This window comes from Staurois parvus, unplaced genomic scaffold, assembly GCF_062004578.1.
Source record: "Staurois parvus isolate SC_StPar_1 unplaced genomic scaffold, SC_StPar_1.0 ptg000012l, whole genome shotgun sequence".
NCBI lineage: Eukaryota > Metazoa > Chordata > Amphibia > Anura > Ranidae > Staurois > Staurois parvus.
The window spans coordinates 7,190,994-7,216,643 of record NW_028317808.1 but is presented as its reverse complement, the minus strand read 5'-3'; the positions used below and the strand labels follow the sequence as shown (position 1 = coordinate 7,216,643).

General features: G+C 39.0%; 1 protein-coding gene across 1 annotated transcript in view; it reads right to left on the bottom strand.

Annotated features, from left to right (window-relative positions):
- MUSK (muscle associated receptor tyrosine kinase) overlaps window positions 1–25,650 on the bottom strand; it is a 214,889-nt gene that overhangs the window by 78,783 nt on the left and 110,456 nt on the right. Inside the window, exons 6-9 of the mRNA XM_089674715.1 lie at window positions 14,643–14,767; window positions 14,218–14,377; window positions 7,573–7,579; window positions 6,010–6,273 (exon numbers count right to left, since the gene is read on the bottom strand). Coding sequence (XP_089530841.1) covers window positions 6,010–6,273; window positions 7,573–7,579; window positions 14,218–14,377; window positions 14,643–14,767 — 556 coding nt within the window. The remainder of the gene's footprint in view (window positions 1–6,009; window positions 6,274–7,572; window positions 7,580–14,217; window positions 14,378–14,642; window positions 14,768–25,650) is intronic.

The following is a 25,650-nucleotide window of genomic DNA, read 5'->3' as shown; positions in this document are numbered from 1 at the left end:
TGGACACATTTTCATATTTAAACATCACATGATTTAGTGGATCATTTATTTAATAGTTTAATGTTTGGTTTTTTCACAATTAATATTAATCACGTTTATTTGATTGAGAATCACAATTTATGAATTTTTATTTATATTCTGTTAGGTTGTCACATATATCATTGGAATTATCACTTATATATATATATTCTTTTTTGAATATTAATTAACACAGATTTTATTTTTGTATCACTGTTTATTCGCATTATTATGGATTTTCTATTTTTTATCACTGATTGATTTGAAGAAACATTTAAGGGCAAGGAAAGATTTTTTCTCTATATTTTTTCTATATTTTTTATTGATTTTTTTATTGATTTATTTATTATTTTATACCACAGATTTATTTTATTTATGAGGTATGTTTTTCGTCTAATGTTATATGCACTGTGTGTGTATATAGGGATTCACTTTAGCGCTTCACTATTTTTGTGTTTGATGTATACAACAATGCTGTATGTGATGCCCCTTATCATTAAATAACCATAATATATGCAAAGTCCTTGGGTGTGCAGTGAAAATGTCATATGACGTCAAAGACATTAGACACTTATATCTGTCCTCACAAGTCTGAAGAACTGGTATGTTGTTCAGGGTCAATCTTGCCAGAACTTATCACTGCACAATCATAGCTTCTGTCTGCTGAATATTTAATATCCTTTGGGGCATGAAATATAAAATGAAACATTTTTATAGACTTTTTCTTTAAGCTCCATTGCTATAAAACCCGTTTAGCATCTGCTATCTGGACTTGTCTAGGCTGGATCAGAGTTGATTTAAATGCAGAAATTTCAATGTCAGTAATTTTGAATTCTCTTTTTATTTTTATTGTTGATATTTTGTAGCACATATTTGCATTGCTGCATTGACAGTGTTACATATTAGTTGTAAGTTTCAAAAGTAAGCATAGTTTTAAAGGTGATGTTTGGGGTGTATTAAAAAACAAACAAACATACATACTCACCTCCCATGCTGCAGCATTGCTGTGATGCTGCAGCTGTTCCCCACTGGCTCGAGAACTGAGCAATCACATGACCACTGATTATTTAGCTCTCTGTCTTCACGGAGCTGAGAACAGTGACTAGTCAGTCACCTCTCTCTGCTCTGACCCTCCAGCATTTACTGAGAGGGGGCAAACTCAGCTGGATTCGGCTCTCATCCACACACTGAGAGCGGGAGCCTGCTGTCAATCAGACAGCTGGTTAGATCCTGATAATGTGGAGCGACTCTGTGACATCAGCTGATTCTGAGTAACAGGTGAGCAAACGTAAGTGCATTTTGTGCCTAAGAGTGCATAATTGTGCCTGGACAGTACTCTGAAAAAGTATGTTTTACATCTTAAATTCAACCTGAAAAATAGCAGTGTCTGGTAAGTGAGTGTGTCTAGGCACTCGGGTGCTACAGTCTCATGGGTACCTTAAAGCAGAGCTCCACCCAGAAAGGGAAGTTCTGTTTTAAGCTTTTGTCCCCCGCTCTCCATTAAGGATTGGCACCTTTGGGGAGCGGCTACCTGAATTTCACAGTTCCACTGGCGATCGGGAGTGGAAGTTGTCCTCCTACCTTTCCTCCTCATAGTCTTCTGGAACACGTGACAGGTCCCAGAAGACTACGGGGTCATTTACAAAGCGAAGCGCTTCTTGTGCATGCGCAGTGGGCACCTGGCTGTGAAGCCGCAAGCTGTCACAGCCGGGTGCCCACACTGAAGATGCCGGCACCAGGGAGAGAAGACAGCGGTGGTGAGGACACTGTTGGACCGAGGGACAGGTAAGTGGCTGTATTTTAAAAGTCAGCAGCTACAGATTTTGTAGCTGCTGACTTTTTTTTTTTTAGGTGGAACTCTGCTTTAACATAGAGACATGGTGAAGAACAAGTCAGTGATAGGGAAAGGTTCAGCTGCAGGGAGGCCAAGGACAATAATCATGAGTAGTCCTTTGACCTGAACCTGCCTTTTTTTGGGCAGTTCCTTTTTAAAGTTTTAAACATTAGGGCTCTTAATAAGTTGTAGGTCACCAAGTGTTTAAAATCTTCTAAGTGTTCACTAAGTGTGTAAAATTAAAGTTTATGACATAATAATGAGCTTATTATCCCCAAGAAAACAGCCTGTAACATCTTCCTGCAGTTTACCTACCATTATGTATTATCTGAATCCAGCTGGGCTCCCAGTCCCCAACTAAGCTGCACAATAATGGGGACCACAGAAATAATCAACCCTACTTAAATATAGTTTACTCAGTTTTCTACCTTTACTTTGCTTAAAATCAGTGGGTCTCCAATCCTAGCTGACGCATAAAACAAGCTAGAAGGGACTTAGTTCTTTATTTCACAACCAAAGGGAAATACTTTAGGTCATTTCCTTATTTCTCTCCAGTATGATAAAGTCTAGGAAATAACTTCAACCTGTTAATCTTGTACAGAACAAACTGCTCTCATACATAATTCACACCCAAGAGCCACATTTATCACACCCTGGAAAATCCAGATAGAGTGACAGCAGCAAACTAGGCTCATCACAGCGACAACAGGAATAAACTGTTACATAAAGATTTGTTGATATTAATAATGCACGTGTTGTGCCATGCCAGCTTCTGTGGCAAGCAGTGTAATTCTGAAACTGCAGGTGACTGATGGAATTCCTAGTAAAGGTTGTGGAAAGCCAGTGTTCACAATGCCAAGTATATTACAAGGCCCAGAGGTCAGGATCAATCATCCTCAATTCTGCTTAAAAATATGCGCTGAAAAAAATATTGATCTTCTCACAGCATGCAATATGGATTTCATGATGGATTTTATCTCCAGCGCTTTGATGGCTTCTGTCTGAATTTGTTGTTACTGCCAAGGAAGGCTCTTAAGCCAAGATTTATCTAGCACAGAGAAAGCTTCAGTCAGTATTACAATTCCAAAGGTTTAGTTATTAAAGTTATGTGAACTTCACAGCAAAACCACGCTATTATAATAGCTGGCAATACATCAAAAAAAGTTTGACTTGCTTAAAAACTGAATACATCAAGGTCTGATGCTATTTACTCTACTGCTCTCAGTATAACACAGAACTCCAAATCTGCAGTGCATTTTAATTATCAACTTTTTTTTTGCACAAGAATATTGCAGATCAATTTACAGTGTATCTACCACTGTTTACATTATTCCCTGTCCCAGTAAGCTTCCAGTTCATATCTATGCTATAGACACAAAGCACCTAACACTCCTCTAAAAGGACCTCCTCTAAGGGCCTCTAAAAGAAAAACCACTCAACTGGATAAAGAGACAGCAGTAAAAGCCCAGATTAATTGCTCTTGATAAATCCAAGGGATACACTGGGAAACTTTGAGCCTTGATCAACTGAGTTACAGGAATGGACATCTCCACATCTTGAGGACCATTATCTACACAAACATTTAAGGTTTCCATAACAAGACTCCTGTCTGTCCCAAAATCCTAGCTTATATGCATCTTTTAAGGACTTGACCTGGCTTATTGTCTCACTCACTTGCCAGGTCTGGGAATAATTATGTGCCTGGTTTTATTTCAGAGGTCTGTACCACTCATTTTAATGCTTGTGACATTAGTAGACAGCAAGCATAATCGTATCCGGGATCTTAACCATGCTACATGCATGATTTACTGCTCATACCACTCAGTATCCTCCATAATGTTTAAATGTGCTTTAAAAATCAGGCCCCATTCTAATTCCATGTTATGTGCAGGACTGCTTTGGGTTGCATGATCTAGCAATAAGGTTTATAGTCACCTAATTTGATCAGCTAACTCGAAATTAGAGCACTCTGAAACCTACCTTTTACAGCTGGGAATAGGCTGTTCATTGGTTTATAAAAGTAATCTCCTTAACTACTAAGTTAAAGTTGGAGTTCAGTGATAATATCAGCTATACTAAGATGCGTATATTATCATGGAACTTAAAGTCAACCGTCACACACAAATATCACTTTATGTCATTGAAATCCTCTTCCCTCCATTTGTGTTTATCTTTCTTATTTCTTCTTTCACAGTCCACTTGCCTCTCTTTTCACTTAGGCAAGAATTACATGAACCCTGCTTCTGCAGCGTCCTGGGATAGGCATCATCTGAAGCATCAGCTTCCACACAGCGCTGGAAAAAGGACTTAGAGCCACGTCATCAGGAGCTAGCTGTAAGAACCAGGTAGAGGCAGCTGGTTCCCAACAACTTAGAAAGGAAGATGGAGGCACATGACCTGGTGTGCGGCAGGTCACAACAGAACAATGCTGGATTCACTGAACATGTCAATATATTTATTAAGTATAACCCAACCAAAAAGGAAAGGGGCACTGAAAACAAGAATAAAACAAAGGGTGAAGTTCGTATCTGGGGACTTCTTCAAACAATCATTCATTTCAGCATTCTAGAGTGAAATGATTTTGCTATATAAACCATTTGTGCTTTATTTACCAGCTAGGTGAACAGCTCATGGAAATCAGCCCACTGTGCCGATGACTGACATCAACACTTCATTTCATGAAGGTCAAACAGCAGCTGTCAACATTAAAATATAAATGCCCTCACCATTACAATAATTCTTCTTAAAGGCTTCTTGTTTTGGCTACTAGTGATATTTGAAATCGCTGTTTTGATGGCACTAGAAGAACTTCCTGAACTGATTAACCCTTTGAGGACCATAAGATTTCGGAACGCCAAAAGAATCAATTTTTTGTTTTTAAAGTTCGTACACTTCAGTTGCTGTAACTAAGCCATTTCATGAAATATTTGGCAAAAAGCTAGATCCATTTGTTGATAAAATACTTTTTTTTTTTGGTTTGAGTCAAAATATTAGTTCTTAAGTTCTTAATCAGATGATACAGGCAATTAAAAACATGGGACAAATGCGTCCCTTGGTCCTCAAAGGGTTAAAGAGTTGCTTCTCAGAGGAAAACTGAGAAAAAAGTTCAATGCAACTTTACTGTATGTTACCTAATGACAGCTACATGTATCTGCTGGCTTTGAAAACATCAAGCATAGCACAGTAGTAAAACAAGTAATCTTATAACCTATATTTTCAGATTTTTCTCCTTTCACTCTTTTCTCTCAGAGTTTATTTTGCTTAAAAAAATATGCTTTATGTTTTACGAAATGCCTTTAAAATAGTTAAGGAATTATATGCTAAAGAATACGGCAGTGGTGACGATGAAAAAAAATATATGCTTTGGAGAGCAACATAGAGTTCTTAAAGGTTCAATAATATTGTAATATTGAATGGCGACCCGAATGATAAACATCCTGAACCAGAATCAAATAATTACATAGTTACATAGTTAATCTAGATGAAAAAAGACACCAGTCCATTCAGTTCAACCAACAGAAAAAAAAGACACACACAAATAGAAAATCTCCATATGCACTTGTTATCCCCATAGTTGATCCAGATGAAGGCAAAAAAAACCCAATAAAGCATGATCCAATTTGTTCCAGCAGGAGAAATGAAAAACGTCCTGATCCCCCAAGAGGCAATCGGGTATTCCCTGGATCAACTTTACCTATAAATGTTAGTGTCCAGTTATATTCTGTGCATTTAGGAAATAACCCAGGTCCTTTTTAAACAATCTACTGAGCTGGCCAGAACCAGCTCTTAAATTTATGTATTTATACATGTTGATCATATCCACCTCCCTTAATCTCCTCTTCTCAAGAGAGAATACATTTAGTTCAGCTAATCTTTCCTCATAGCTGAGCTCCTCCATGCCTCTTATCAGTTTGGTTGCCCTTCTCTGCACTTTCTCCAGATCCCTGATATTCTTTTTGTGAACCGGTGCCCAAAACTGAACTGTGAGAAATTCTAGAAATCATTGACTCTCTTATGAACATAGCATTTGCAAATGACCGCACTATGGTGTTTTCTTTCAGTGGCTTCTTCTGATCATCCTGATAATTGGCTGACTCACATAATAACATATAAGCTACAAAATTTTGGTTTGCCTCATTTATTCAAGTGCATCTTACCTGCATATTGGGTTTGATGCTGGACCATCTCCTGTTGGGTTGCATTCTTGGAAAAAGAGGTTACACAACAGAACTTCTGCAGCTGGGCGACAAAGAGGGCTGACTGTCTTCAGCTCTGTCCAGGCAGTTTGAGCAAGCATCTCCTGGCTCTCTTCTGGTTCACTGTTAGACGTATTGAAAAAAACCAAAGAGTCTTTTGCAAGCATTGTATTACAAATGTCCCCTCTGTAGGTGCTGCAGTAGCCAGAATCTCCTTTGTAGAGCCTGAGAAAGGGAGTTACAATTGAAAAACTTTTTTTAAACGCAGAACTAAAATTAATCACTTTTTGTTTGATTGTTTTCTTACCTTTGAAATCATATTTTAAAACTACATCAACACTTGAAAATCATGTATTTTAGTAAATGCATTTAAAGGTTAGAATATTAATTACAAAGGCCATCCTGGTACAGTGTAATCTCAAGTCACATACACTGTAGTGTTTGTTTATTACATCTTGCATAGTGCATTGTGTACATTACTCAAGCAGGTGATGAAGTGCACTAAAACATAATTTATACAGCTTTGCAAAATACATATTGACAGTGTGAGTATAATTAGGAGCAGTGCACTCTGTAGTAATTGTCAAGATATCCGGGTTGTGATAGAATGAGGTACCCCGCTGGGGGTGTAAGGTGTCAGGAGAACTGTTTATATATTTTGAGGGCAGAATGGATGAGTGCTATAAAGAATTGCTTTGTGAAGTGTGTATATTTGGCAATGTAGTCATACAATTGTAAAGTATTTTTCTCAAAAGAAGAAGTTAAAGTCCAACTGCAAGCACAATAATTTCATTACATTATGATACATATCTCCCCCTGTACTTCCTTCCTGCAACTATGTCAGACACTGGTATTGGTGTCATGTGTCAGTTCTCTTCTCCACTGGTCCATTCACAAAACACAACCTGCTTTTTGTGAAAGTGAATAGAGAGGGGGGTTGAGACATGACACCAGCACTGGTGTTCAGTGGAACTGCAATGGTGATCAGAAGTACAGCAGGAGTTGTACTATTTGTTAAAAATAAAAGAAAAACTTCAAACATGTACATATACAGTATATTACTATAAAGCCAATGTAAACAGCTACAGTGCTTAGAAAATGCAATTTTCAGATTCCATATTTTAGCTCTTTTTTTGCACAAGTTTAGTTTTGGTAGGCAAAGCCTTATTTTTTTCATCTTTGCTGTTTGTCACCGACTGGGCAAATATTTATATGAAAATGAATAAGGCTGCTATTGTTATATTTCCAAACAAGAACATTTGTACCAAACATGGGATAGCTCTGTTTTACTGGTTAAAAGGAGAAAACAAAGCCATGTATTAGTAATTAATGATCCAATGAAAGCAGTTTTCAGTAGGACTATTATAGAACCAGGTGGCTCATAACGGAGAAAATGCAGCTTGTGTCATAGTCAACAAACTACATTACATGACGTCAATAACTCAGTATATTGTTTTATTCAGGCATGAGGCTCTTTTTTTGTGCTGACAATGATTAAAATATTTACAAGTAAAAGTATCCTACCTCCATTCTACAGTGAAGTTGTATGCAGCCCAGGAACACATGTAGAAACAAGAAATAAAAGAAGAAAAATTAGCCAAGGCATATCTGTGCTGCCATCAGTTCCCCGCCTGTAGAGCTTATTATAAACATAGCTGCATAACAAGTTGGCAATATTTCTGTCTTCATTATGAGAAGCTCCAGTTAACTCAGCATGGGTAGGTGATGAGGGTATTCCAGGAGGGATAAGGGGGTACTTTTGTTATTTATGAAGTGTGAAAAGCTGAAAGAAAGCCAAGAACAATACCTTGTCATGCAAAGGTTCAGGAAAGTTCAAGAAACCTCAGAATTTCATTGCTGTTAATGAATTGTAAAAATATTTTATGCATCACTTCACTTAAGGTAAAAAAAATATCTGCAGACATGGCCCAGAAGGACCAAACTGTTTCATTTCCATTATGATTTTTCTAAAAGAATACATGCAGGACTATTTTTCATTTGATCTTTTTTTTCAGTTGCTTGGGGCTTATCTGCACGCAAACCATAGCTCTGTAGCATTGCACTTCCACGTAGGTGCACTTTGAGTGACAGCACATCCTTGTGATTCCAAAGAGCAACGCAAATCTGGTTCTCTGTTTTGTAAGGTGGCCATGGTGTAAAGAACTCATATGTTTTGTTTTATAGAGCAGAATGTTTTATATTGGTCTAAGATAAGGTATATAATAAAAAAAAGAATTGCTCTATTTAAAAATTTTCATTGGAATGATAATGAGCATGGGAGGGAGAAACCAGGGAAGGCAAAATATAAGCAGATGAAACTTCAGCTTTAATACGTTATTTGGTTTGTTGCATGAGATCCGAAAGTATAAAAATTGCTTTTGCCTTCCCCACAAGATAGCTGATCTGAATTGCAGTGCAGCCATTTGTTTAATTATCTCACTAGTGCTTCTCTATGGAACTCTTATCTCTAAGTAACTTTTATCTTACTAGGGGTATTTTCCTATAGTAGAATTTAAAAGCAAATAGACTTGTGCCCTATGATGTTTATTTTAGATTTCTTGATGTTTGATACCACAATGTTTTTCAGTGAATGGCTCAATTTCAAGGCCAACTACTTCCACTTCTAGTTATTTCAGGTTTGTATTGATTTACATGTCAGTATCTTAAATACCTCATGGAGTCTAGTGCTAAGATAACACCACCATAATTCCCACTTTATTTCAACTATCAAATTATGCTTGTACTCACTCCTAATGGGTACTACAGTAATTAGAATACATTATTAAATGAGTAAACTCAGGCACAAAAAAGCAAAAAGCAAAACAATCCTCTCTCTTGTGCAAGGCTAAATTCACACTTTGTGCATTCTGGGAATGCACACAAATTAGCATGCTTTCCTGACACTCACAAAAATGTGCTGCCCTTTAGCAGACATGTGGTGGTGCCATTAAAAGAGAAATATGGCTTTGTTTTTTTTAAATGATAGTTACCTAGGTGGATGCAGCATTGATCTGATGCTGCATCTATCCCCGCTAGCTCTAAGGGTGAGAACTGAGGGGCCACCACTGATTGCTCAGTTCTTCCTGCCACTCTGAGTGGTGACTGTCAGTCACCTCTGTCTGCTCCGCTCCCTCCAGTGCTCACTGGAGCACTGGACTGTGCAGAAGCAGCTGGCTCAGGCTCTCAGCGGCTTGATGAGAGACTGAGCTAGGTGCCGTTGCAGGATCCAGGGTGGATCCTGACCATATGGTTGTGATCTTCCCCCAGCCTGACAGGAGTGGGTCACAGGAGCTTTGGCTCTACTTCTCCTCTAATTGTTATTGTCACCCCCGCACATCTGTAAATGAATGCATTTTGTGCATGTGCCGTGTTTTTGGAAAAGGGTCAGGGACTTCTTTTCCATATTTGAAATGAATGGGCTGCCCTACACATGTTGGGTGGAAACACTCAATCACACCTGCATGGTGGGAACCTAATCTAAGCTACTAATCCCCCCCCCCAAAAAAAAAGGAAATAAAAACTGAAAAAAGAAAAATAATGTAGTCACCCCATCTAAGGAAAAATTGCAATATATTAAATGCTTGTTTTTAAATATGTTTGAAAGCAGCCCATTGTTTTTGAATGGGCTGGCAGTGCACCTCAATACACAAAAAAATGCCACCTTATTTTTTCAACACAGCACTGCAGTGTTCACATTTGTATATTATAATGTGTTGAAGCGCATGTACATCAAAAGGCAATGACAAAATGCGTTAGTGTAACATTCAAAATGATTGGCACTGCAATACACCACAGGTTGTCAGATACTGAAATATGTATTAGATGTACTCTCATTTAAATTAAAGTAAAAAAAAATGTATTTGGCTTCATGTGTTGTTTGCGTTCTTATTTTAAAGCAACTTGACTGGGGTCCTTGCTAATTTCTATTCTCTGCACCATTCAGTTTCTTGCAATACATGACTCTACCAGTGGGAATATCCTCTGAAAAAGCACTGCAACTGAAGCAGCCTGAAGTCTTCAGGTCATGCATATTGGCCTACAGGAAACATTTCTGCCAGAGCAGAGCTCAATAAATCATTTTGTGCCTGGGATCATGGAGAGTCTGGTGAAAATTAGAAGAATGAACTCCAAGTATCACCTTTTAATTCCGCTGTCTACAGGGTATTAATAGGCCCATGCATAAATTGATCATTTGACAGAAAACAATTCATTTAGTGATACGTGCAAATGTATTTGATGATGACTGTTGCATGGTCAGCTTCCAAATATATGAATGTGTATGCTTGGTCATATTCAAATATAAGTAAATCTGAATCATATGGTGTAAGCCAGTGGTCGGCAAGCTGCGGCTCGCGAGCCACATGCGGCTCTTTACAAACTTAAATGCGGCTCTTCTGTGTGCCGGGCGCCCGCTCCCCTCCCTCCTCTCGGGCGGCCGCCCCAAAAGTCAGGACAATGCAGCTGTCAGGATGTAGGCGGGGCAGCCAGGATGTAGGCGGGGCAGCGTGACGAACTCCTCTCCTCTCACAGTCCGCCCTGAAGACCAGAACGGCGCGGGAACACGGCGAGAGGAACGCGCGGAGCAAAGGTAAGTGAATTGACACAGGGGGGACTTACTATATGGGGGATGAATTACTATATGGGGAATGAATTACTATATGGGGGATGAATTACTATATGGGGGATGAATTACTATATGGGGGATGAATTACTATGGGGAATGAATTACTATATGGGGGATGAATTACTATGGGGGATGAATTACTATGGGGGATGAATTACTATATGGGGGATGAATTACTATGGGGGATGAATTACTATATGGGGGATGAATTACTATATGGGGATGAATTACTATGGGGGATGAATTACTATATGGGGGATGAATTACTATATGGGGATGAATTACTATGGGGGATGAATTACTATATGGGGGATGAATTACTATATGGGGATGAATTACTATGGGGGATGAATTACTATGGGGGATGAATTACTATATGGGGGATGAATTACTACAGTCAGGTCCATAAATATTGGGACATCAACACAATTCTAACATTTTTGGCTCTATACACCACCACAATGGATTTGAAATGAAACGAACAAGATGTGCTTTAACTGCAGACTGTCAGCTTTAATTTGAGGGTATTTACATCCAAATCAGGTGAACGGTGTAGGAATTACAACAGTTTGCATATGTCTCTCCCACTTGTTAAGGGACCAAAAGTAATGGGACAGAATAATAATCATAAATCAAACTTTCACTTTTTAATACTTGGTTGCAAATCCTTTGCAGTCAATTACAGCCTGAAGTCTGGAATGCACAGACATCACCAGATGCTGGGTTTCATCCCTGGTGATGCTCTGTCAGGCCTCTACTGCAACTGTCTTCAGTTCCTGCTTGTTCTTGGGGCATTTTCTCTTCAGTTTTGTCTTCAGTAAGTGAAATGCATGCTCAATCAGATTCAGGTCAGGTGATTGACTTGGCCATTGCATACCATTCCACTTCTTTCCCTTAAAAAACTCTTTGGTTGCTTTTGCAGTATGCTTTGGGTCATTGTCCATCTGCACTGTGAAGCGGCGTCCAATGAGTTCTGAATCATTTGGCTGAATATGAGCAGATAATATTGCCCGAAGCACTTCAGAATTCATCCTGCTGCTTTTGTCAGCAGTCACATCATCAATAAATACAAGAGAACCAGTTCCATTGGCAGCCATACATGCCCACCCCATGACACTACCACCACCATGCTTCACTGATGAGGTGGTATGCTTAGGATCATGAGCAGTTCCTTTCCTTCTCCATACTCTTCTCTTCCCATCACTCTGGTACAAGTTGATCTTGGTCTCATCTGTCCATAGGATGTTGTTCCAGAACTGTGAAGGCTTTTTTAGATGTTGTTCGGCAAACTCTAATCTGGCCTTCCTGTTTTTGAGGCTCACCAATGGTTTACATCTTGTGGTGAACCCTCTGTATTCACTCTGGTGAAGTCTTCTCTTAATTGTTGACTTTGACACGCATACACCTACCTCCTGGAGAGTGTTTTTGATCTGGCCAACTGTTGTGAAGGGTGTTTTCTTCACCAGGGAAAGAATTCTTCGATCATCCACCACAGTTGTTTTCCGTGGTCTTCCGGGTCTTTTGGTGTTGCTGAGCTCACCGGTGCATTCCTTCTTTTTAAGAAAGTTCCAAACAGTTGTTTTGGCCACGCCTAATGTTTTTGCTATCTCTCTGATGGGTTTGTTTTGTTTTTTCAGCCTAATGATGGCTTGCTTTACTGATAGTGACAGCTCTTTGGATCTCATCTTGAGAGTTGACAGCAACAGATTCCAAATGCAAATAGCACACTTGAAATGAACTCTGGACCTTTTATCTGCTCATTGTAATTGGGATAATGAGGGAACAACACACACCTGGCCATGGAACAGCTGAGAAGCCAATTGTCCCATTACTTTTGGTCCCTTAACAAGTGGGAGGCAAATATGCAAACTGTTGTAATTCCTACACCGTTCACCTGATTTGGATGTAAATACCCTCAAATTAAAGCTGACAGTCTGCAGTTAAAGCACATCTTGTTCGTTTAATTTCAAATCCATTGTGGTGGTGTATAGAGCCAAAAATGTTAGAATTGTGTTGATGTCCCAATATTTATGGACCTGACTGTATATGGGGATGAATTACTATATGGGGAATGAATTACTATATGGGGGATGAATTACTATGGGGGATGAATTACTATATGGGGGATGAATTACTATATGGGGATGAATTACTATGGGGGATGAATTACTATATGGGGGATGAATTACTATATGGGGGATGAATTACTATGGGGGATGAATTACTATATGGGGGATGAATTACTATGGGGGATGAATTACTATATGGGGGATGAATTACTATATGGGGATGAATTACTATGGGGGATGAATTACTATGGGGGATGAATTACTATATGGGGGATGAATTACTATATGGGGATGAATTACTATATGGGGAATGAATTACTATATGGGGATGAATTACTATATGGGGGATGAATTACTATGGGGGATGAATTACTATGGGGGATGAATTACTATATGGGGGATGAATTACTATGGGGGATGAATTACTATATGGGGGATGAATTACTATGGGGGATGAATTACTATATGGGGGATGAATTACTATGGGGGATGAATTACTATATGGGGGATGAATTACTATGGGGGATGCATTACTATATGGGAGATGTATTTTCAGTTTTAAAAATGTGGCTCTCAAAATAAATTTCAATCGTGGTTTTGGCGAGATTTGGCTCAGTTGAAAAAAAAGGTTGCCCACCACTGGTGTAAGCAAATAATACAATTTCTGTTTGTCTCCTTTCCAATATCTCCAATGTCCCCTTAAAGATAAGCACTTAAACAGGACTTATTCTGTGTAAGTTGTCCTAAAAAAAAAAAATCAATCAATCTCTAGTCAATAGTATTGCCTGAGGTCTTCCTGTGGCTGATCTTTTCCCTGTTACTGACTTACCATGTCTTTTTCTACACTGTGTATCTGTGTGGAGGCAACCATCTTGATAGAGACAGGGCTTTGCTTTCTCATGTTAGTGTTGCTCCCCTGATTTCTGTTGATCTGATGACTGATGGGATAATATTCAAGAAGCAGCAGGGAAGGTATAGCCACCACAAATCCACAGAATGAATGAAGTAGGAACAGCATTATCTTTCCACTGCAGGTCCCTGGGTGCAGCTTTCTCTCCAGCAAGAACGATGAGCAGCGCAACAATATCACCAAATCTCACTCCAAAAGCCAGAAAACTAGCATGTATTGAGAGCAGTTTCTTAGATGCCTTACATGAGATAACACTGCAGATCTACAGCCATTAGGCTAGAGAACAAGGGCTGGGCACTGTTAGAAAGTGCACTGCTAGTTTTGATGAAGAATTCAAGACAAAGTTAAATCTTTTAAATCTTTTGGCATACTACTTAGGCACAATTAACATTTCTAGATTTTACCTCTAAGTCAGCAAATCTTAATTTTTTGAGTTCAGACTTAGAACAAGTAAATAGTGTTAATATACAGTAATAGTATAGCGCATTGAAAACTATTAGATACTAGTCAGTTTATTAGTATACAGTTATCGTTACACACAGATCAACATTTTTTTTTTTACAAACCTGATATGCTGATTGCTGCTGCAGCTTTGGCAGGACCAAAACTACCAGTGTGTTTATTGTCCGCCATGCAGGTAAACAGTCCTGGCCTGGTGGCTGTAACGTGCAGCTTTGAGTAGATCATACCATCTTTGACATAATCCTCCACAGACTCTGGTGAAACCTTGTGCAAAACAAAAATATGTTTCTATAGGTCATTTTCTGCTTTTCATGAAAGTAGACATTTGGATAGAGTGAACACTCTGTCCAAAACTAAAACTTGGCTAGAGATACACTTTGAGAATTTTGTAGATGCATCCTCTCTATTCTAAAACATTTTTGTTTTATTGATAAAATAATCACTCATTTATAAAATTGCAACAACATGACTTGATACATTACAGAACTATGGGGTACTCTATAATATTTAGCATCAGAAAAGAACTCACAGCTTTTCCATTTTCAAACCACCTGATGGAAGGGACTGGAATGCCGGTTGCCGCGCACCTCAAGGACACCTCTGTACCAAATGTTACGTTCTTTGATTCTGGTGCCTTTATGATCTTGGCAAGCACTGGGAAGAGATCATGTGACAAGGTCACAAAAAATATGTATTGCTTTTCCTAAATATGTTTATAATTACATTTCCTGACTTCCTCAACTCTGTTATTAAAGGGAAATTATATTTTTTGAGCTGAACATTATATTATCTAGCTGGAAATAACAATACAAATTCATATCTACATTACATTTACTCAAACTGTACAAAACTCAAGAAAAAAAAATTTATATTACCAGACCTTATATGTAGTTGCTGCATTAGTTTCCCTTCAGATTTCCTTTTCATTATTCACACCTGGTGATATTGCCAATACCACCACTACCTGTCCTAGTGTAACAATGCTCTCTTACTGTGCTGTATCTATGGAGGACTAGAATTATCACCCTAGGCTGTTCTCCTAATTTGGACTGCAAACACCTCCTTCTCCCTGTCTAAATGTAGTGCTACCCCCTTGAGGGACACTGAGTATTTTTGAGTAATCAACATGCAAATGGTGGGTGCTATACAAGTAGGAGCAGCTAGCACCAGAGATAGTAACAACAGATTTCAATGAACAAACATATATGAGGTGCAGCGCATAAAACATATGAAGTAAAATAATGATATGTCAAAAAAAAAAAAAAATGTTGGTCCCATTGCATCCTAAAAGGCTCACCACACTGAGCCCGGAAAATGATGTATATAATGTAGTCTTTATTTAAAATTATTCATAAAAGCCTTCCACATGAAAAACAGTAAAACATTAATTTTGCCACATACCAAGATGGCTGCCATTATGAAGCACGGTACCCCTGAGGATGTGCATCTGCACGAAACGCGTGGGGTGGAGCCTACATGCTGACGCCGCTGGATCCATGCTTCGGAACAGCGGTCATCTTGGTATGTGGCATACTTAATGTTTTCCATGTGAAATGCTTTTATGCATAATTTTAAATAAATACTACACTATATACACCATTTTCAGGGCTCCGTGTGGTGAGCATTTCCTTTTAGGATATGAAGGGACCAACAGATGTCGGAGAGTGGATAATACAGTTCTCTTGTTATATTTGCTACCTAACAGGTAGCCCTCTGGTGAGCGCATAGTGGTGGTGGATTGCACATTGAACTCCAGAGCACTGTGTGGAAGCGAACACAGTATGCTTTGATTATTAGTATCACATCACTGATATACAGATTTATACTGGAAGGACTTCTTGCTTATTATTATATTGGTTGCACTGAGATATACAGTATGTATATTTTTTTGACACATCATTATTTTGCTTCATGTTTTATGCTCTGTGCCTAATATTTATATTTTTGAGAACCCGATCTGTCCAGAGCCTGCTTTGAAAGCACAGCCTCTGCTGTCACCACCGTGAACCCGTGGACCCCCTGGCCTTGAATCACAAAATAAACACAAGCAGTTTAGAATGAACAGATATTCTGGTTATGTTGAGATCAGAATATTACAAGTGTAGGCACAACAAGAATGACAGTAGGTGTTCATAAAGGAAAAGTTAAACACTCTAAATATTTCAACATAGTAATAAAGCACAGTATTACTTTAAGCAACCCCAAATGTACTGCAGGATCAGAATTTAAACATCAATTCCGGCCTCTGGGGCATCTTTCCCCAAGTGCTCTGTAGTGAACTATCAAGCTGTCAGGCTAACTCACTTTTGGGTTGAATACGTTTGTTATGAGTAATAAAGTCCTCCTTGAGTAATTCTTTAAATAAGGGTGTTGAATCTTCTGCACACTTGATAGGGTCCTAGTTGGAGCCCATTAAGGATCCTTCCTTTGTGTGATGTTGAATTTGGGGTAATCTCTTTAACACAAAGGATAAAGGCAAAAAGTGGCTAAGGTTGTAGAGAGGGGCGGAAGCAGACTTCAGCAGAGGTTGACCCCCCTAAAGATGGTGAACTAGTCTGGTGAAGCAGGTTCCTTTGTGGTTGAAAGAGACTTGAAATGAGATACTAATATGTACATATGCTGTGGCCAAAATCCTGCAATTTCAGGATGCTAATGCAGCACTAAAGCAGTAGGCCGCAATACAGGATAGGTTGGACGGTCTGGGCCTCAGTGTGATAAACTGTGGCGTAAAGTGTACTGAACTGAAAAATAGCAATTGAATTTAACACAGTCACTTGCAACTTGTGAAGATCTGGGTATGGAACCCTCTCACCCGATCTGTAGCCTCTGCAGCCTAACAGTTAGTTTCTCTGTAAGGGGCCCCTCTGATAAAGAGCGATGCCAATGACAGCACTACGATCTGCCTGCCTGCAGGGTTGTCCGTCCTGCTTGTCAGTGATACTTCTCTGCTTATGGGTCCGATCCAGCCCGGATCTCCAGAGACCCGCATGGCCTTCTCCACAAACCCCATCCTTCCCTCTCACCATCTACTTCCTTCCTGTACAGTTCCCGGGCTTCTCAATATACAGTAAATGCTCTCGCCCCTTTGCCACCACTTCTGAGAAATGTAGTCTGTTCACTTCCTATCTGAGAGTAGAAGTCCTGCTACCAGCATACAAGTTTAACAAGGCTTTTCTTCATTTGCATCTGCATAACTGAACCATAGACCACTGCCATCTTGTGTTCACTTAACATCCTGCAACCAGTATTAATGCAGGGTATTACATGAATATTCAAATTCAGTGCTTTAAAACATGCAAAAAAGCATATATCTAAATGTTGCAATCTGTATGTAAAACAACTTGTAACCATCTTCAGTAAAACCCTCCACATCCAATGGACCTGGACTCACTTTTTAACACAGACTTAACTAACATACATTAGAAAAGCCATAAGGTTAATCATTCTTGGAGGTTTAGCTCATCCACAGTGTTACATCACTTGAAAAGTAAATACAAAGCCACATATAGTGTAAACTGCTTAAAATTTTCTTTATTTAAAAACCAATACGATAAACTCACAAGGCAGGCACTAAAAATTCTGGATCGGAACAAAAGACTCTCTGCCCAAAGCAATCCCAGCAAGTCTTAGGCTCCATGCACACTGAGCATTTTAATAATGCTGGTAACATTAGTTGTGTAAAGTCATGTTAAAAACATGAGTTTTGCAGCATTTGTTAGCGTTTTTGTATTAGCATTTAGCTGCGTTTTTTCGTGTTTGCATTTTTAGCATTTTTTTTTGCTCAAAAAAAATTCAAAAATGCTGGGTTGCTACGTTTTACTACCTTTCGCCACTTTAGAGCATTTTTACAGGTAAATAACTCCTCTAGAAACCCACTAGTTCTGGGGTTTTTTCCAGCCAAAAAAACGCCCTGCCAAAAAACGCTGATTACAGTCTATGTGTGCTTGGACACATAGAATAACATGCTGGTTGGTTTACTGGCTGTAGAAAAGAACACCAAAAGCCAAAAACAACAGCTGTAAAAACATCCAGTGTGCATGACGACTTAGCCTCACAGCATTTCTCCCAGCATAGATGTTGATATCACCACACTATATCTAAAGCCAAGAAACATTTACCATGAAAACACTGTAGCGCTCCTCCTCAATACAGTGTGCATATACATATAAATAACCCAAACACATACAGTCATGGCCGAAATTGTTGGCACCCTTGATATTTTTCCTGAAAATCAAGTATTTCACACAAAAAAGGTATTGCATTAACACATGTTTTGCTATACACATGTTTATTCCCTTTGTATGTATTGGAACAAATATAAAACAGAGGCAGAAAAGCAAATATGACATAATGTCACACAAAACCCCAAAAATGGGCTGGACAAAAGTATTGGCACCCTTAACTTAATATTTGGTTGCACACCCTTTGGAAAACATAACTGAAATCAGTCGCTTCCTATAACCATCAATAAGCTTCTGACACCTCTCACCCGGAATTTTGGACCACTCTTCCTTTGCAAACAGCTCCAGGTCTCTCTTATTGGAAGGACACCTTTTCCCAACAGCAATTTTAAGATCTCTCCACAGGTGTTCAATGGGATTTAGATCTGGGCTCATTGCTGGCCACTTCAGAACTCTCCAGCGCTTCTTTGCCATCCATTTCTGAGTGCTTTTTGACGTATGTTTGGGGTCATTGTCCTGCTGGAAGACCCAGGATCTTGGACGCAAACCCAGCTTTCTGACACTGGGCCCTACAGTGCGACCCAAAATCCTTTGGTAATCCTCAGATTTCATGATGCCTTGCACACAGTCAAGGCACCCAGTGCCAGAGGCAGCAAAACAACCCCAAAACATCATTGAACCTCCACCATATTTTACCGTAGGTACTGTGTTTTGTTCTTTGTAGGCCTCATTCCGTTTTCGGTAAACAGTAGAATGATGTGCTTTACCGAAAAGCTCTATCTTGGTCTCATCTGTCCACAAGACGTTTTCCCAGAAGGCTTTTGGCTTACTCAAGTACATTTTGGCAAACTGTAGTCTTGCTTTTTTATGTCTCTGTGTCAGCAGTGGGGTCCTCCTGGGTCTCCTGCCATAGCGTTTCATTTCATTTAAATGTCGACGGATAGTTCGCGCTGACACTGATGCTCCCTGAGCCTGCAGGACAGCTTGAATGTCTTTGGAACATGTTTGGGGCTGCTTATCCACCATCCGGACTATTCTGCGTTGCAATCTTTCATCAATTTTCCTCATCCGTCCACGACCAGGGAGATTAGCTACAGTGCCATGGGTTGCAAACTTCTTGATAATGTTGCGCACTGTGGACAAAGGCAAATCTAGTTCTCTGGAGATGGACTTGTAACCTTGAGATTGTTGATATTTTGCCACAATTTTGGTTCTCAGGTCCTCAGACAGTTCTCGTCTCCTCTTTCTGTTGTCCATGCTTAGTGTGGCACAGACAGACACACAATGCAAAGGTTAAGTGAACGTCTCTCCTTTTTATCTGCTTTCAGGTGTGATTTCTATATTGCCCACACCTGTTACTTGCCCCAGGTGAGTTTACAGGAGCATCACATGCTTGTAACATTCTTATTTATCCGCAGTTGTGAAAGGGTGCCAATACTTTTGTCCAGCCCATTTTTGGAGGTTTGTGTGACATTATGTCGAATTTGCTTTCTTTCCTCCCTTTTTTTGTTTTGTCCCAATACACACAAAGGGAATAAACATGTGTATAGCAAAACATGTGTTAATGCAATACGTTTCGTGAGAAATACATGATTTCCTGGAGAAATATCAAGGGTGCCAACAATTTCGGCCATGACTGTACATACATAGACATAAACGTAATCAATAACAGACAATTTCAAACAAAAATCCATTTAGTGATAGTCTTTGATTTTACATATTCCCTCAGTATACAACATTTAAATCCTATACAAAGCATTTTGAAGCACTAAACAAGGTGAGTCCCGGTCATTTGGAAGTGAAGGGTCTTATGGAGGGTAGTCTCATGTTTTTCACTCAGAGGTTACAGTATTTACAACATTTTGGAGCACTAGAGTTGAGCCACACCCTCTGATGTATTTCACACCAGTTGGGCTCCATTGTAGACTTCTGTGCCCTCTAGGAAGTTATCAAGGTGAAATGTGTCATAGGGGCATGGTTTGTGGGAACATCAGAGGCCAACTGCTTTAATTAAACTTCATGGTAGGGCTTGGCATGGAAGGGTGGCTTTGTCCTTCATATTTACTACTTTGCATATGTGTTGAGCACATTTACAAAACTAGCACCCAATGTAGAGGGAGACAAGAGGAATGTGCATTGGACTTGGAGTAGTGCAGTCTTTTCTTTGTATCAATAATTGGACGTTCGTTTGAAATTGCCCGGTGTTGCTTGCATCTATGTCTATATATGTATATATTTAAGTTATTTATATGTTTATGCACATTGTGAAGTAAAGGTGGAGCTCTGCACTTTTTTCATGTTTCTTGGCTTTGGATTTGCATTAATAGCTATACAAATGTTTTCTTATCTCCAGCCGGCCATACATGATTCAAATTTTGGCCGATTCAGCAGTGAGTGGCTGAGATTTGGATCATCTATGGCGATTGTAGGCGATGGCAGGCGATTGTACCAGAGTTGACCATCGACTTGAGTACAACCAGCATGTCAGATTTTTAGCTTGTGATTATTTCTAGTGGCTATAGCCGCTAGCAATAATCACTGTGATTTCCTGGCAGGGATAGCTCCCTGTGCCCCCCACCGTGAGAAAACAATAGCTCCACAGGAGGGATTCCCCCATCAATACAGTCAGTCTTGCTGCATGGGATCTAGCAAAAAAATCGCATAATCTATGGCTTAACTTAGCCCAGTCGGCCTCTATTATTGAGTCCAGGCTGCATACATGAAGGAAAAGACCCAAGAAGATTACCACAATCATTTACTCTGTTTTGTTTAATTCAACTGAAGCAGCAAATTTCAAATGAATGTGGTAGTAACCATGAATAAACTGTGCTTCTGAGAGCCTGTTAATGACATGAAATGCAAAAAAAATTAGTAGAGCTTTGCCAAAAGTAGCTTTACAAACAGAAGAAACAGTTGGAACTCATACTTCCTATGGAAGTATATGGTTATCGCTTTTATAAACAGGCCCTGAGAATTGCAATTAACTTTCCAGACCTTATTTTGCTTGAAAAAAATATTCTTCAGCTACTACAATCATCATTCATTCAAAACAAGGATGGCCAAATGATAAACACAACTGTGAGCAATTTCAGCATTTTATAATTAGTAACCCACATTGACTTCTAAGCTGCAATTAGCCATTTGGACTTTATTTGCCAAAACAGTCAAAATTCTTCCAACACAAGGAAGAAGAAGAGCAGTTGTCAACTCCAGCCAAAACTTTAAGAAGTGGGGATTTAGATTTCCTGTTAAAGCGGTTCTTCAGTCATATGTGTGAATATTAAAAGTCAGCAGATACAAAAACTGTAGCTGCTGACTTTTAAAAACCAACCACTCACCTGTTCAGGTATCCAGCGCTGTCCTCTCTTGAGCTGATTTCTTTACCGCTCTTTGGTCCCTGATGCTGGTGTCTTAAAGCGGTAGTAAACCGCATTTTTAAAAAAAAACTGGTCCTCCCCCAAAAATTAATGTCATAATGTGCTAGTATGCACCTCATACTACCACATTATGACAGACTTACCTCTGAAACAGATCCCTCCAGCGATGCCCTGTCACTGCTGACAGGGAATCTGTCTTCAGGGTTTGTTGGCTCTGGCTGCTTGAATGGACAAGCTGCCATGACGTCAATTCCATGCATGTTCGCAGGAGCCACGACCGTCACACAGCTTTCTCAATGGACAGCATGCCATCCATTGAGAGCACAGTGCACATGGGCCGGTGATGTCACCAGCTGCTTCACATGTAAATGGTGCACATTTAGAAGATATACATATTACCTACAGGGAAGCCTTATTATAGGCTTCCCTGTAGGTACAAAGCAAAAAAAGGAGTTTACTACCACTTAAACTGTGGGCATCTGACTGTGACTGCTTGTGGTTTCACAGCCGCATTGCCACTGCAGATGCGTGAGCTACGCTGCACCTTCTGAATTGTCCCGCAGTCTCTTGGGATCTGTAATGTGTCCCAAGAGACTGTGGAGCGAAGAGGGGGGATGCAAACTTCCACGTGGATTGCTTAGACAGTCTGAGCAGAAGTGGGAGCGGGTACCTGTCAAAACCAGGTACCTGGCCCCCCCTCCTTCCCCAAAAAATGCCAATTTTGACAGAGGAGGGGGGGGTAAGGAGGAATAGTGGAACTTCCCCTTTTGGGTGATGTTCCACTTTAAATTTTTAGTGCTTCTTTCTTCATTTAGAAAGTTTATTTTCTCTTCCTGTTCTGTCTGACACCTTTCATCAGTGTTGGAAGTGAAAGGAAATCACCCCCATGGGGCTACAGGCAACAATAATTTTTAATGTTTACTCATTCTACTAGAATATGTATTTTATTTCTATCTGTATACCGGTTGGTGGGATTTCCTGTCACTTTATGTTGTGTCTGACACAAGTCAAGTAGACAGGAAGTGGGAAAATTTTGGCCATAAGGATAATTCTCCCAAATGGAGAAATACAATGCAATAAACATTGACAGAAAAAAAAATATGCTTGATGACTCTTGCTTGTTTTAAATATAAATAAATAGTAAAGCATGTATAGCCAGCATTTTAACATCTTAGGGTGGGTCTCTGTTTTTTCTTGAGGGCAACAAACAATTGGGTTCCAGCCACATTAATTTTTTATTGTTAATCAGTTTAAACTTGTGGAGAGAGAGTTAGGTGTACACAATAACCACAAAACATCAAAATATCCCAGGCCTTCTAATGTCAGCAAAAAATTTGATGGTGGCTTTAATTTCTTAAGTACCAACCTCCCAGTAATAACAAAGTTGATAGTGGCACTAATAGCCTTCCAGTAATGACAGATCCTTAAAAACAGTAATTGGTGGCTCAGTCACAAGTCCCTCTGGCAGTAGTTTCCCCAAAGTTCTCCTGAACATACTTCAAGATAGCAGACTCCTTTAAAGATGCTCCAGACTGGTAGCCATCTGCTTAATTCTCTAGGTCTTAACACAGCTCAACTTAGATTTGTTGAGCCTTGGCTCAAGCCCCCGGCTGGGTCTAGCCCCCAATAAAAGACCTTGTCACTGTAGTATTCACACCAGGCCAAAGCCCAGAAAGCACAGTAAACTCTTTGAGAAGGTTGCTCCAAATATTTTTCCTCCTCCCCTGGCTCACATCACTGGTATAAAATCCTCAGTAATTGGCCAAAGCAAATAAATATTCATAGCTCAATACAATTTTACCTCTCACACTAACTATTGGAGTCAACTATACATCAGCAAGCGGAAATATTCAATGTCATGACTTCAGGAAAAACCCAACAAACACAGAAAACATAAACAGATTTAGTTAGAGACGCTCCAGTAAAGGCAGGATCCCTACAGAGGAATGCAGAACTGTGTGGACATTAGGTTACGGGCCCCCAGAGGTAACAATATTATATATAGCTAAATGAGACTGTAATGTTCAGAAATGTGAAACTATATATGGGTATACAGATGGTCATCCAATCATCTCTATAACCTAGAGTTTTTCCAGTTGTTTAAATTGACACCTTGTTACATATAAAATTATAATTTAATTCTGTGAATGCTTATCAAAGAAACATTTTTACAGTGAAAACCAAAGATGTGGGAACTTTATATGTTACAAATTAATGAGGCTAAGCAGCTAACAGATCAAATATAAAAAGGAAGTGTCTATTATGTATACAAAGTGAAAGGCTCATATTACAGCAAATTTACAACTTATTAACAAGAATCCATTTTATTCTTATTATTTAAAGCTGACAAAGCAAATGTCTTAGCATGAGCAAGACTACTTGTCAACATATGTTATTTAGTGTACACATATTAAATAGTTTATCTTACATCCTGCTTAAGTCAAAATTTCTGTTATTGTTATGCTGTTATGTTCTGTATAACACACTTCTGAGCTCATTAACTTGTGCAGCAGTGCAACTAGTGTGTGCCAAAGAGCTTTCTAACTGTTCCATGAGGTCACTTAGTTCTATGTAGCTGTCCCAAGTCATTTCCTGCAAGGTAAATAAATAAAACATCTGCTGTGCTATTATAATTAAAGTCAGCAATGCAGGCAATTTGTAATTTAACACCATCCCTTCCCTCAAGATAAATGTGTTGCAGTTTATGTTTTTAGCATTAATTGTAAAAATTATTTAGAAGAACCAGTAAAGATGAACAAGTTTTAAAGTATAATGTTTGAGCTATCCTGCCTAGTCTTTAATTTACTATTATGTTTATGCAATATAGTATTTTGGGATCATATTGCTTACACTTTGGACCTTATAACACTATTGTATACAAACTATTATGTTTAGATTTATTTATTTTTTGTTCTGCCTTCCTGTTTTGGGGCTCTGGTCCCTCCATAGCTCTCAGGGTAGATGGCCTTGGTGTTATTCCTCTTGGATTTTTCCATTTCTCATTTGGACTGATACTGAAGTGATACCATGACTATCTTATATATTAAGAAAAGTAGGCATGGACAGTTAAATAATAAATATAGAGTACATACTATTTTTATCACGTGATTTTATTTATTTTTTTAATTTTGTAGACACCCTGTCAACAGGATCTTCTCCTGATGAAGTGAATCAAAATTCACTAAACGCATTAAAAAATTTAAAGAGAACATCTCTTCAGTCAACCTGCTGTAAAGAATAAATATTAAAATAGTGTAGCGCTAAATAACATAATCAAAGCAATCTATATAAAAGTGATAAATAAAATGTATTGACCTTGTGAGAAATCTCACAGTGCCTAAAGTATTCTAAGTGCTCATCACACGTGTTACTAAACTCATGAATAATAAGCCACATATATCATAATAGTGCTATATAAAACCATTAAACATAATTTTGTGTTAGTGCCACTTCAAATAAATATATAACATGTGATCGTGCCAAATCACTATAAATAAATATATCGTCCAATGTCCAAAAAACCAATATAAAACAGTATAATCCAAGTGATGCTTAGATGCACATGCAGTGTGTTATCATAGTGTCACTCGTGAAAAACACACTCTTCCACTTTGTCTGCAATGCCTCCTCACCTCCTTTCAGCGACCCCTAGGGGCCAACAAGCCTCTAGGATCACCTTGGATCCTCAACACTCCTGGATGGTACCTCTCAGGCTATCCTCCTGTTTGGCCTCCTCCACACCTTAACGCCTTATGGAGTCCTCTACAACCATCCTCTGTGAATTCTCACTCTCACAATAGTGAGTTCAAAAAAAGAGATCCTCCATAGTGTAGTAGTTTTCAAATCCAGCATTTATTTATAAGGCAAATCAGAAGTAACTCACATTTGTGTACAGCGTTTTTCTTCTCCCCTGCATGGGTAAACTGCATGCTGTACGCTGTACACAAATGTGAGTTACTTCTAATTTGCCTTATAAATA